Here is a 13,019-nt window from a genome sequence, read left to right on the forward strand (position 1 = left end):
AGAATTTTTTCTTTTTTGGCAGAAATTTAATTTACTTATTTATTATCTGTCTATCATCTTCGTCTTAAATGTGTGTATCTTTAATGATATATTGTTTTATCTATACTTTAATATTTTTACTCTCATTAAAAATAACACCAGTTAGCATTAAATTCCAGAGTTGCTGCAAAGTTATTTTCTGTACATTAGTTCTAACTTTTAATAAACGGCATCTGTTTTTCATAGTGTGAAAATATTTGATTGTGTAAACAAGAATATCTCCATTTAAAGTAAAAACCGGTCAGTCAGAGGATGAGACTCGCTTACTGAAGGCATCTGACTTTACATCACCTACACTACCAAATTTCTCTTTTTGCATGTTTCTAAACATGTTTGTAGTTTGTTTACAGGCCGCTCACCTTTCACTCATTTTCCTCTCTGGTGTTAAAGTTGCATCATGATAATGGAAAATGTTTTACAGTTTAATTCTGTAATTCCTTTAATGAACACTTGATGACTTATTGCAAACAATTCATCTGCAGCTAAGAAAATACTTCTAACATATGAAAAGCTTGATTTAGCATTAATACAGTGTACAGTTAATCTGTTGGCTATTTATTTCAAATTCAAAAATATTTTATTAATCCCAAATAAAAATTAAATGTGGTTAGATTCTGATTAATTACTGACATGTTCAGCAAATGTCTTTTTTTGAGTCTGTGTGCTCTAGTTAATGAATCAATCATAAATTAGTTGACAATTAATTCAATTAATCACAATTAATTGTTTCAGCCCTAATTTCCAAAGCTTATTTAAAAAACTCCTACTTCAATTTTTCACAAACCACGAGTGTGTCTATGTTGTTGGTGATGATGAATTTTATTTCAGACAGATATTTCACCAAGAGGGAACCAAACATAATAAAAAGTAGAAGTTTAGTACTTTTTAAGTGTAAATACAATGCCGTACTATCAAATATACATACTCAAATACATGCAAATACATGACTTGTTTGGTGATTATGAGTCTGAGAAGAAGTATGACGTTCTTCTAGATGTTCTGCTAAAACCTCATGGCATCACTGCTTTCTTTCTCTTCTTTATCTCTTACTAGGCTGTAAAAGTTACCAAACCTTTTGGAGTTTGCTTTGTTGATATGAGCGACGATTTATTACTTAATTGCCTTTGCATGCATACAGGGAGGGGAAGTAAAACCTACAACTTTAACACCTTCTGCTACATTCATAAAGTGGCCGTACTGCAAAAAACACAAAATTTACCAAGTGTTTTTGTCTAGTTTGTAGTAAATATCTTATTACACTTGAAATGAGACAAAATTAACTTAAATGTAACTTTTTAGCAAGATATAGGAGTTATTTAATTGAATTGGCAGATTATTCCACTAATTAGGCAAAACTGTCCAGTTGTGAAATAACTGACTTCTTTCCCAATTTTAAGTAATTATTTACTCATAACAAGCTCTTATATCTTGCTGAAAAGTTATTTGTAAGTTAGTTTTGTCTTATTTCAAGTGTAATAAGATATTTGCACTAGAAACTAGACCAAAATACTTGGTAAGATTTTGTGTTTTTGCAGTGTAGTAGTTTTAATAAGATAAGTGGAAGCTGTTTTTACTTTTCCTTTGAAGGTATGAAAACGTGAAAACTTTTTGTTGCAGTATTCCATCTGTACACTTGAGGGCCTCAGTGCTCAAGCTATCTCTGTTTGGCTAGCAGTGTAAATATTGAGACGTTTAGAGATTGTTTTATTTTATTCTCAGTAGCTATTTTCTGAAGGACAATTTTGTTTACAGAGACTATGTAGTTAATTTTATTTGCTGCTTTGTTATTTTTTTATATTTAAAATGTCTTCCAGTTCCAGTGTAAAAGTTCATTACAATTTAAAGTTTATTGATCTATGAGAATGTGTTCTTTCATAATTAACATTATGTTACTTGAAAATGGTCTCAAAACAACAATATTATCGTTTATCACAATAACTTCTGGGACAATTTATCGTACAGAAAAGTTTGTTATTGTGACGGGTATATTTCCACATACCCAGATCTCTGTTTTTTATTCTAATGTTGCAGGAATTGCTTACAACAAAAGAAAACATTATTTATTTGCGTCCCCTTTAGAAGCATCTACATATTTGTTTTTCACTCAGTAGGTAGAAAATCCAGAAGTTTTACTCAAGTAAGAGTAGCAATACTTCCTAATTAAATTACTCAAGTAAAAGTGTAAAGTACAGCAGAGTAAAAATACTCCTAAAAGTACATTTTAAATAAAAGTTACTCAAGTAAATGTAACTAGTTACTACCCAACTCTGATGCTTTGACAGTAAAATTATTGCTACTCTTATCTCAAAACTGTGATACCAGTTACCTTTATTGCGCAGTGTATCCATTTGTGGGCCCTTTGTTTGGCCCTTTAGTGAATAATCATATGTAAAGTATTTGAGGCTGGAGGAGTAATAGCACAGATCCTGTTTAAGTTGTGCAGGAATTGAACAGAAGAGAGAACAGCAGCCGTCACCGTGACTAAATCTGACAGAGAACACCATGATTGCAAAGAGGCTTGTAAGAAGGAGCAGCGAAGGTGAGGAAGCTAAAGCAGCTTGACCATAAAGCTCAGTATGACATTTGCTAATTGAAAGGTGAGTGATTAGCAGATGTGATCTGGCTTTGAGTTTGTTCTAAGAAGGAAAGGACTCTGTACTTTCTTTTGTAGCCAGTTTGAAATAAAACAATGGTGTTTCCCTCAGTGTTTTATAAGCCTGGCAAGCATCATGTAAGTTTGAACAAATATGTAAAACAAATGTGCAAAAGTCTTCCAATAACATGGATGTTCACATTTTCTGTCAACTTTAAACATTTGTTAACTCAAAAACATGTTTGGCTGCTGCAAAACAGCCAAAACACTGAGGAAATCAAGTTGGAGGTTAACCTCAGTCCAGCAGCTTCTGCCCCTAAACACTAAATAAAATACAAAAATAACCCTAAACAAACTACAACGCAACAACTCTCAGTGAGGAGTTAGCAACAGTTAACAGCAGTTAATATTTGTAAAAATAAACATAGGTAAAAAGTGCAACATTGATTATAACAATTAAAGACATATACAAAACATGGCAAAATTACTCATGAAACTCTGTAAATGATTAAATTTGTCTAAATAAAATATGTGTTAAAATATAACATTTGTAAAGAAAACACAGAGCTGATCCTAATACATACCACAGTTACCGAGGGCAACAGAACAAAAGGGGAGGAGCTGTAGGTCACTGGTTGCTATGGTAACCGCCAACTGTCAAGAGCAGCAGAACAGAACTTTGATACATTTTTAGCAAAAGTCTGGAGAAACAGCTCCAGGATTAAGTAAAATCAATTCAAAGAATAATTTGGACAAACTTCACATCTATAATATTGTTTTTGGGTTTTTTTTTCCAAAATCTGTTTATTGTCTTTTACATTTCAAAAGAGACACACAGACAAATAACTCACAAGTGCACGAAACACCTAACAAAACCAAAAGAAAACACATTAACAACTTAAACATTCAAGGTGACAAACTTTGGTTGATTGCAGTGAGACAGAGTACTTTAAGTTTGTTATCTCAGGGGTGTAAGTTGAGACTTAGTCCAAGAGATTTAATCACAGTCCACAAGCTGGTACGAGGTGATGGCATCGTCCTTCCTGGTTCTAGGCATCCCGACATCAGTGTTTCAGTTTCATACATTTTTTGAGCAAGTGAATACATTTGGAATTAAGATGAAGATAACAGACTTACATTCACTACAATAAAAACATAAGTAAAATTAGCTAGAGTACATTCAGTCAATCGACATTATGAGTATTTATATTTTCCAAGAATAGCAAAAACTTTTCCCATATCTTTTTGAACACACAATATTTACCCTTAATCATAAAGGTGAGTTTCTCCAAGGCAAGAGAGCTTGATAATGTAGACATCCAAGTTTTTAATTGGGGTCTGGTTACAGATTTCCAGGACCTGGCTATACTATATTTAGCCTGCACCAAACAATAAATTATGGATTTTTGATCAACCTTGCTTATTTGAGTTTGAGTGGGAAAAATTCCTAAGATACACAACCAGGACAGGGATTAAGTTTGGTACCGACGATAAGTGAAATTTTATCCAAAAATTCTGAATCTCAGGACATTCCCAAAGGCAGTGAATCAATTTGTCTTTATCTCCACATTTAGCACATGTATCCGGGATGTTGGAATTAAATTTATTTAGTAATGTTGGAGTAACATATGTTCTCATCAACCATTTGTATTGGATTAAATTAAATTGAGTATTAATAGATTGTGTCTGTGCCTTCAGACAGGCTCTCTGCCATTCCTCTACTGACATATTACATTTCAAGTCTTCACACCAGGCCAATCTTTTGTGTTGTGAGGATGTCTGGGATTCTGTCTCTGATGATGCTATAAAAGCAGGATATTAGGTCCTTCTTCAAATGGTAATTTGTTGCCAGTTCTTCTATAGAAGTAAAACTAGGTAATGTTAGAGACTTTTGAGTACCCAAGACAAAACTTCTGATTTGCATAAACTTAAAAAAATGTTTAGTTGGAATTTCAAATTTTTGTTTCAAATCTTCAAAACGCATCATAATCCCTTTATTAAATAAATTTGAAATTTTGCATAAACCTTTAGCATACCATGTTTTAAAACCCATGTCTTTCCTACCTGGTTCAAATGTCATGTTGCCCCAGATCGGGGAGAATTGGGATATTGTTGGTATTTCATTTTGAATTTATGTACATCATACCATACTAGGATAGTGTTTTTAACAAATGGGTTGGAAGTATTTTTTAATAACTCTTTGCATTTCCTTGAGTATAGATATGAATTTAGGGATAAGGGAGTGGTATTTATATTTTCTATATTTACTCACAACAGATCAGTTGCTGAAAACCAGCAGGATCCACTAGCGAGCTGAGCAGCCCAATAATACCACTTGAAATTTGGCACACCGAGCCCTCCTCTGTCATATGGAAGATATAATAATGATAAACATAATCTGGCTCGTCTGTTGTTCCAAATGAAGTTATTTAGGATGGTCTGAATTTTTGTAAAAAAAAAACATCGGGAGGATTAAGAGGGATAGCCTGGAAAAGATATAGGAATTTAGGGAGAACATTGATTTTGAGAATATTTATACAGCCAATCATAGATATAGGTAAGACCTTCTATCAAGTGATTCCATTGTTGAGTTAATCACTGGTGTGTAGTTTGCCTGAACCAGATCATCTATGTTTGGAGTAATTTTTATGCCTAAATAAGTAAGGCTGTCTTTTGCCACCTGAAATGTTGTGTGAATTGGAGGATTATTTCTTTCTGCCTGTTTTAAAAATAGGATGACAGATTTAGATTCGTTAAGTTTATAACCGGAAATATAACTAAACTCAATGATAGTTTTAAGTAGTTGGGGGATTGAGCAATTTAGATTAGACAACATTAGGCCTGTCACGATAGCAAATTTTGCTGAGCGATTAATTGTCTCAAAAATTATTGCGATAAACGATAATATTGTTTGAAGACCTTTTTACACTGATTTAATGGAAATGACGTAATAATGCATGCGATTTCCTGCCAAAGATAGATACACTTTATTTTCAAAAGAACACTAAACACTGGAACTGATAAACAAAACAACCAAAAACGAAAATAAAATGGTCTCCATTAACAAAAAACGCACTTGAAAAAAAAAACTAAACATAAAGTAAAAGTGGAAATAAATACTGCATTCAACCAAAAGATTATGAAGTCTGTATATTATGTTGCCCTTCAGTAATAATTAGATTTAAATAGAGAAGATGGGCACATCGACTACCTGATGCAATAGTTCACACTACACGATTTTTTGCTCCTATTTTTCCCCTTACAACAATCTTAAAACGTTGATCTTTCTAAGATTGTGTGGTGTGTTACGGTAGATCATCGTGGCCGCTCCGATCCAAATCAGGGTTTTTTCCCCGACTGGGATCTTAACGCAGCCTATTGAATGTGACAGGTAGCCAATCAGAAAGCGCGGATTCTCCTCTGTGCTTTCTGATGGGAAATTACGGAGGGGAATCCCAAACAGCTGACAAGGCGCAACCCGAAGTCCAGCGGACATTGGAGATGATATGTGGAAACAACATTAATGTTTATTCAACATGCAAAGAATATAGAAATGACAAGAGGAGGAGTTGGAGCGAAATTGCTACCGCAGTTGATAAACCCGGTAACTTTTCAGCTGTTCTTCGTTAACGTGACGTAAATAGGTTATAATGACTTTCATTCAGTCAGGACTTTACGCTGACACTAGTTACATGCACTGCAGGTAGATTGTAGTAAAGCATTGATTAATGCCTGGTTTTAAAATTAGTTAACTGAACTTGTAGCCATTATTTTGTGCCCATTGTTGGACACCACACGGCAGGAACGAACCCGATCGAACCGTTATACCTAGGATTTCTGTCGGCTAATGTGTGGTCTGTCAGGTTTTGAAAATGGGCCGACAGCTCTAAGATGTGTGCGCTGGGCATTACATTAAGGAAATGAGGAAGGGAGGGTCAGTGGAGAGCACCGGAGTTTAGCCTTTTTTTCATTCAGTGTCATCAACAGAAAGAGAAAAAGGCCGGAAGAGACGATAATGCCGATAATTAAAATGACGTCGATAGTTTTAATTTATCGTACGATTAATCGATTTATCGTTTATCGCGACAGGCCTAGACAACATTAAAATAATATCTTCGGCAAATAGTCCAATTTTAGATTCAGTATTTTTTATTCTGACACCATGTATGTTTTGATTTTTCCTTATGGCAATAGCCAGTGGCTCAATTCCCAGAACAAAGAGGAGGGTGAGAGGGGACAGCCTTGACGTGTCCCCTACCTAGATTAAATGATTTAGATACAATGTTATTAGTTATAACTGAGGCAGAGGGTTTATTATAAAGTATTTTAATCCAGTTTATGAAATAACTACCAAAACCAAATTGAGAGAGAACTTTGTAGAGATAATTATGTTCCACTCTATCAAATGCTTTTTCTGCATCAAGTGAAAGCGAAGCTGTATCAGGATGTTCATATTTAGCATGAATTATATTCAGAACATGACGGATACCGTGGTGAACTTGCCGCCCCTTGATGAATCCGTCCTGATCAGAGTCAGAAAGGGATGGTAAAAATTTCTCAAGCCTGATTGCTAGAACTTTAGATATTATTTTGGCATCAGAGTTTATAAGTGAGATTAGTCAGAAAGATTCACATCTAGTGGGAGATTTCCCAGGTTTAGGTAGAACTGTTATGATCGCATTTCGCAAGGAAGGAGGTAATTCTTTAATGGTATAACTTTCCAATAGCATATTATAGAGGGGCTGCAGTAGTTCATTTTTAAATATTTTATATAGGTCCAAAGGAATCCCATCTGGACCAGGTGATTTTCCTGATTTTAATTTATCTGTTGCATTTGAGAGTTCATCTATAGATGTTGGCATATCCAGTTCTGATTTAGCTGTTTCACTAAGTGTGGGGATGTTTACAGAATTAAGAAAAGAGTTGAAAAAGATGCTTGTGGTTTGTGCCCTTTAGACGTATATAATTTTGAGTAATAATCTTTAAAGAGATCATTAATTTTTTGAGGATCAGTAGTGTTTTCATTTGCAGCTGTAATTTCATTTATTGCCCTCTCGCTAGAAGTTTTCCTGCCTTCTCTCCCTGATCGTAGTAGGATTGTTTCAATCTGAATATCGCTGATGAAGCTTTGTTAGTAGATAGTTTGTCATATTTTGCTCTCAATATTTACAGTTCTTGTTGCTTTTCTTTAGAACCTTTTAGATTGATCTCAAGCTCAGTCTCTTTTATTTGTTCTTCAAGTTTTAGCATCTCCATGCTAGTTTTATTAGCTTTATTTTTTGTGTAGCTTATCATCTGACCCCGTATAAAAGCCTTAAAGGCTTCCCATCTAATAGATGCTGTAGTCTCAGATTTATTAAGGCTGAAGTAATCATTAATATTTATCTCAATATATTTCAGAAATTTGGGCATTTGCAACCAGTGGGGTTTTAATCGCCAGATAGGATTAAACGCAATTAAGGTTGAAAATTTAAGCATGCATAGTGAGTGGTCAGAGATCAATATGCTTTTGTAGGCACTACTTTTAATTCTGGTAGCCAAGGAGTTTGAAATTAGTAAATAATCTATACAGCTATAGCTATTATGGGTAATTGAGTGGCAAGAATATTCTTTCTTTGTTGGATTCTGTACTCTCCATATATCTCTTAAGTTTGGTTCAGACATAAAATGTTGTATAACCCGTCTACTTTTAGGGTGGGACAAATCTAAACCCGATGATCGGTCGAGATTAGGATCTAAAGTACAGTTAAAATCTCCACCAAAGATCACATCACCGTGTAAAGCTGTAATAGAGAGAAACAAATTATTGTAGAAATCAGGGTCATCTATATTAGGACCATACAGGTTAACCAAAATCAAATTTTGGTTCATCAATGAGGCTTGGATTATTATGAATCTCCCAGCAGGATCTATGATGGTCTTTTTATACATATAGGTAAAGATTTATGAAGAAGAATTGCCACACCCCCAGCATGTGGAGAAAATGAGCTGGAAAATACTTGACCTGTCCATCTTCTTCTTAGTCGTGCAATTTCGTTTGTAAGTAAATGTGTTTCTTGGATAAAAACCACTTTTGGATGGTATTGTTTAAGTCTATTCATTACTTTTTTGAGTTTGATCAATTTCCTAAGGCCTCTTACATTCCAGGAGATCACATCAACAATGGACTCAGTTCTCATCTGCTTCATGTCCATTTATCATCTCTTTCTGTTTTTTGTCTCAACTGTAGGAACTTGAAATGTACAAATTGAAGAACATTGCACCTTGATAACACTGAACATTTACAAACACAAAAGACTTTCCTGAGATTTCCCACCAGTGGGAATCTCCACCTCCCCTTCCCCTCTATTCTGTGACTTGGCTTTGCTACTGATCCCAGAACAACAGGAGCAGAAAAAACGTTTACTTAAACAACTCGCACCTCAACCTTAAACTGTGAACCCCGACCATGGTATCTAAAACTTACTCCCCACCGCTAAGAGGGGGAGACTTAGTGGAAATGTGTATTGTCCAGGATCACCGATCAAATGGAGTATTGATCCTTATTAAACCTCGCTGGCGCCATCTAGCGTGTAAATGTGGTTACCCGTCAGTTTGTTTTGTTTTCCGTATAAATTTCTCCACCTCCGTTGTCGTGTGGAAGAGGAAGCGATTATCACGGTGGAAAATCCTCATCTTTGCTGGGAATATCAGTCCAAAGTTTATATTCAGATTACGGAGTTGTTGTTTCACCCGGTCGTTTTGTTTCCGTTGTTTCACCACATCCGCGGATAGCAGGAAGAACATCACCTTTCCTTTCAGACGGGCTGCAGTCATCACCCTCATCTTGTCTTGATAGTTTAGTTATTTCACGATGATCACGCGTGGCGGGCGGCCTGGAGCTCTCTGGCCATGCAGCCTGTGGGCCCGCTCGATAATGGGGGGGATGGAAACGCGTCCCGCCCCAGGACCTCCATCAGCCAGGTCTGCAGAAAAGCAGCGATGTCCCCTTGCTCTGTCTTCTCGGGTAAACCCACGAGTCTCAGGTTGGATCTTCTGTTTTCAAGCTCGTCCACCTTCAAAGCGAGATCCTGGGTTTCCTTTTGTATGGTCGCTTCTTTGCCTGTTAACGAGGCGACGCCGTCCTCCAGGTTGCTAATGCGGGATTCTGCAGAGGTAAACCTCTCGAGGAATACTCCAACTGTGTCTTTAATTTCTTGATTTGAAGTTATAACCTCCCGTAGTTGCGTGGCAAAGTGAATTTTCAAGGCTTGGATAGCTTCCAGGAGGTTAGCTTCAGAGGCTAGCTAGCGTTAGCCTCCTCCATGTATCGGTTTCCGCTTCGCTTCCAGCGTCGGATCCCTCTTTGCTGGTTGTTTTCGCTTTTAATTTGTGTTTAATCGGTATCTTGGCAGGTTGAATTGAATCCCAGGGAGTTTTCTCGTACGAAAAATATCTTAGCAGTGGTCTAGATATCTAATTGCAGGGTATATTGATCGGAGCTCAGAGCCCAGCAGCTGCTCAGTAAGACGCCATAACCGGAAGCCATCTATAATATTGTTAAAATAAAACTCTGGTATACATTGACCAACGTATTTTATGTGTATAATTTTGGCACTCATCAGAATATAATGTGTTCAGTTGTTGACTGTATGGGGTTTTCTTTATAACTTTGTAGTTTTCTGTTTTTATTATGTAAAACACTTTGAAGCACCCTGCTGCTGGAATATGCTATACAGATTAAGCCTCTACCACTGAGCTTAGCAAGTTTTCTCGGGGAAACCCCTGGTGTTTATTATTATAATTATTATAACTCCTTATGAACTGTTTCAATAATTCTTTAGTCATTGTTCAAAGCTCTAATATCTCCACAGATATACAGGAGTTCTACGAGGTGACAATCCTGCAGGACACTCAATGTTCTGAGAAACTTCCAGCTCCAGCAGAACAATCACCAGTAAGTCCTTCGAGTCCCCCTGCCTCTGGAGAACCATCCAAACCTAGCAAGACCAAGTCTATCAAATCCACCTCCCTACCTAACCAAGATGGAGTGCCTACAAAAGCATCATCTTCTCCTACAAGACAGCCCAGCATACCACAGTCTCACCCCGCCAAAGTAAAGTACCGTGCTCCTCCTCCACCAGTCCAACCAGAAAGCTCTAAGTCTGCAGAGCTGGTTATTTCCAAACCCTCTTCACCCTCTGCTGCCTCGCCTTCCAGTGTTACTGTCAGCAGTGTGGAAACTCCCAATGTTCCCACTAAACCATCTCAAAATGGAACCAACTCGCATGCCACTGACGCAAAGTCACAGAGTACAACAAACCCAAAAAACCCAGCTGCCTCTAAAGACCTGAATCTGGTGACTGTCTCTGCGCTCATCTCCAGCACCATCCAGGGTCTTGTGTCACCAACCACTCCAGATAAAGCTACTCCTACTAGCATCACTCCAACCATCAGTCCCAGTCTAAATACAGGCTCGGGAGCTGGTGTTTTTGCAGCTGCTTCCATCAGTAAAGATCCAGGAACGAGCGTCATCAATGCAAGTAAAAGTCCAACGAGCCCCAGTCATGGAAAATTCTCATTCGAGAGCAAAAGTCCAACAAGTCCTTCAGCAAAGCAAAGCAAAGGACTTCCTCTTAGGTATGCTAGCACTCTTATTTCCTTGCTGTTGAACAGTGGTAGTAATACATTTGTTGACAGTTTTGCTAATGAGTTGTAGAACACATTTAACAAAAAGAAACAGTCGTCCAAGATGTAATATTACTAGGGCTGTGGTAAACGATTATTTTAGTAATTGAGTAATCATTCAATTATTCTGTAGATTAATTGAGTAATCAAATGGAAAACTGTCCTGTTCTGTACTAACTACTTAAGCTAGTAGGCCACTTTTTTCTCACTCTCTGTGTCGACTAAGCTACATGCAGACACGTTTCCATAGCAACTGACAACAACACTTTGTTTAAAAAAGTCAAAATATTGTAATTTTACACCTCAATTAGGTAATGACTACTCAACAGAAGATTTTAAATACATTTAAGTTGAATATATTTTTTTAAAAATTTATTCAACTATTGTTGAACAATAACTGACTGGCGTTTTCTCCCAACATCCGCCATTTTGCAGATTAGAGTAAGATGAGGACGAGTATGGCGAATCGTATTTTGATGTAAACCTTTTGTGTGTGTGTGTGTGTGTGGCTTCAAAAAACATGAAAACAAAGGAAGTAACTTCAGTATGTTTCAGATAGTTCTATAAAAGCATGATACAGTTCCTCTTAAATTTTTTGCCATTAATTGCCGGTTTTGTTTATAACAAAAATCTATTTTTAATTTGAGTTTTTGTTATTTTGTTAGTTTTAATTAACTTTAAAAACCTTGGTGAGTTCATGCTCTGAAATTTCTTTCTTCTTTCTGTTTCCAGTCCAACCAGCCCTGGGCGGGGAAAGGCTACCAGTGATAGCCCCGGCTACGGACCAACCCGCTCCAAGTCGCCCGCAGCCCCACTGGCCACAAACAGGGTAGGCCAATTCTTCATTCTGTGTCTGTGCTGAAGGAAACGTGGAGAAAGTAACTCACCGATGAAGCTTGAAGAGCGAGCTTAGAGAGTTTAATTGTGATTTGCTTCCAGAAAAACAAAACATTCACCTCTTTTGTCAGAGTTCTCTTTTTTGTTTCATTCCTTTGCAAAATGCTGGCTGTTTTTACACAATTGCATTTTCATGGCTTGCATTACATTATGTAACATGGCAAGTGGTGTCAGATCACTTTCATACGATAATATGGTTTAGTATAATGCAAAAAAAAAGAAAGAAAGAAATGTTGGAGGATTAATGGAAATAGTGTCGCTGGTTTTGTATGCACATGGAGTTTTGACATGATGCTGTTTCTGGAGATTGGGCTTGGGATTTATTTGTATTTCTTATCTAAGGTGTACTTCTTAAATTATTTTAACAATATCTGTGAAAAGATATCTGCTCCTGCTGGTCTGAATTGTTGACATTTATGTGCTGCTCAGATTCAATTATAACCAGAAAGAGAAACTTTTCTTGAGAAACTTTTTCTTTTAGTTCCACTTTAAGATCTAATATAGTTTCTGAGGATTCACAGATTGACCAGCCTTTGTTTCTCCTTTCATTTATGAATAAAATAATGAAAAATACAGGTGCACCCTCACTAAATTAGAACATCATTAACAAAATAATGTTTTGCTGTAATTCAGCGTAAAAAAATGAAACTCAAATATTATATAAACTCAATCAGAGATAAAAAATTTCTGTGTTTCTTCCTGCTACATTTGAGCAGGAAATGTAGCAAATGTAGTTGCAAGTTACAAACTGCAAGTTTTTGTAGTTTGTAACTTGCAACTACAAAAAATTTATTTCAGACAATTTAGAGAATTATATAAAACC

General features: G+C 36.4%; 1 protein-coding gene across 1 annotated transcript; it reads left to right on the forward strand.

Moving 5' to 3' along the window:
• The first annotated feature begins 9,523 nt into the window (after positions 1-9,523).
• On the forward strand, positions 9,524-12,363 carry LOC116728827 (DNA-directed RNA polymerase II subunit RPB1-like). Its single transcript, XM_032577144.1, has 3 exons — positions 9,524-9,638; positions 10,486-11,251; positions 12,032-12,363. Exons 1-3 carry the CDS (start codon positions 9,524-9,526, stop codon positions 12,159-12,161), a joined length of 1,011 nt encoding a protein of 336 aa, XP_032433035.1. The 3' UTR covers positions 12,162-12,363.
• The last annotated feature ends 656 nt before the right edge of the window (positions 12,364-13,019 follow it).

The sequence above is a fragment of the Xiphophorus hellerii genome, chromosome 11 (assembly GCF_003331165.1).
Source record: "Xiphophorus hellerii strain 12219 chromosome 11, Xiphophorus_hellerii-4.1, whole genome shotgun sequence".
NCBI lineage: Eukaryota > Metazoa > Chordata > Actinopteri > Cyprinodontiformes > Poeciliidae > Xiphophorus > Xiphophorus hellerii.

Excerpts from the sequence above, each read along its gene's own strand:
- LOC116728827 (XM_032577144.1), top strand. The coding sequence starts at position 9,524 with ATGCAGCCTGTGGGCCCGCTCGATAATGGGGGGGATGGAAACGCGTCC. Across the intron at positions 9,639-10,485 it reads CCCTTGCTCTGTCTTCTCGG|ATATACAGGAGTTCTACGAG; the intron begins GTAAACCCACGA and ends ATATCTCCACAG. Across the intron at positions 11,252-12,031 it reads AGCAAAGGACTTCCTCTTAG|TCCAACCAGCCCTGGGCGGG; the intron begins GTATGCTAGCAC and ends TTCTGTTTCCAG.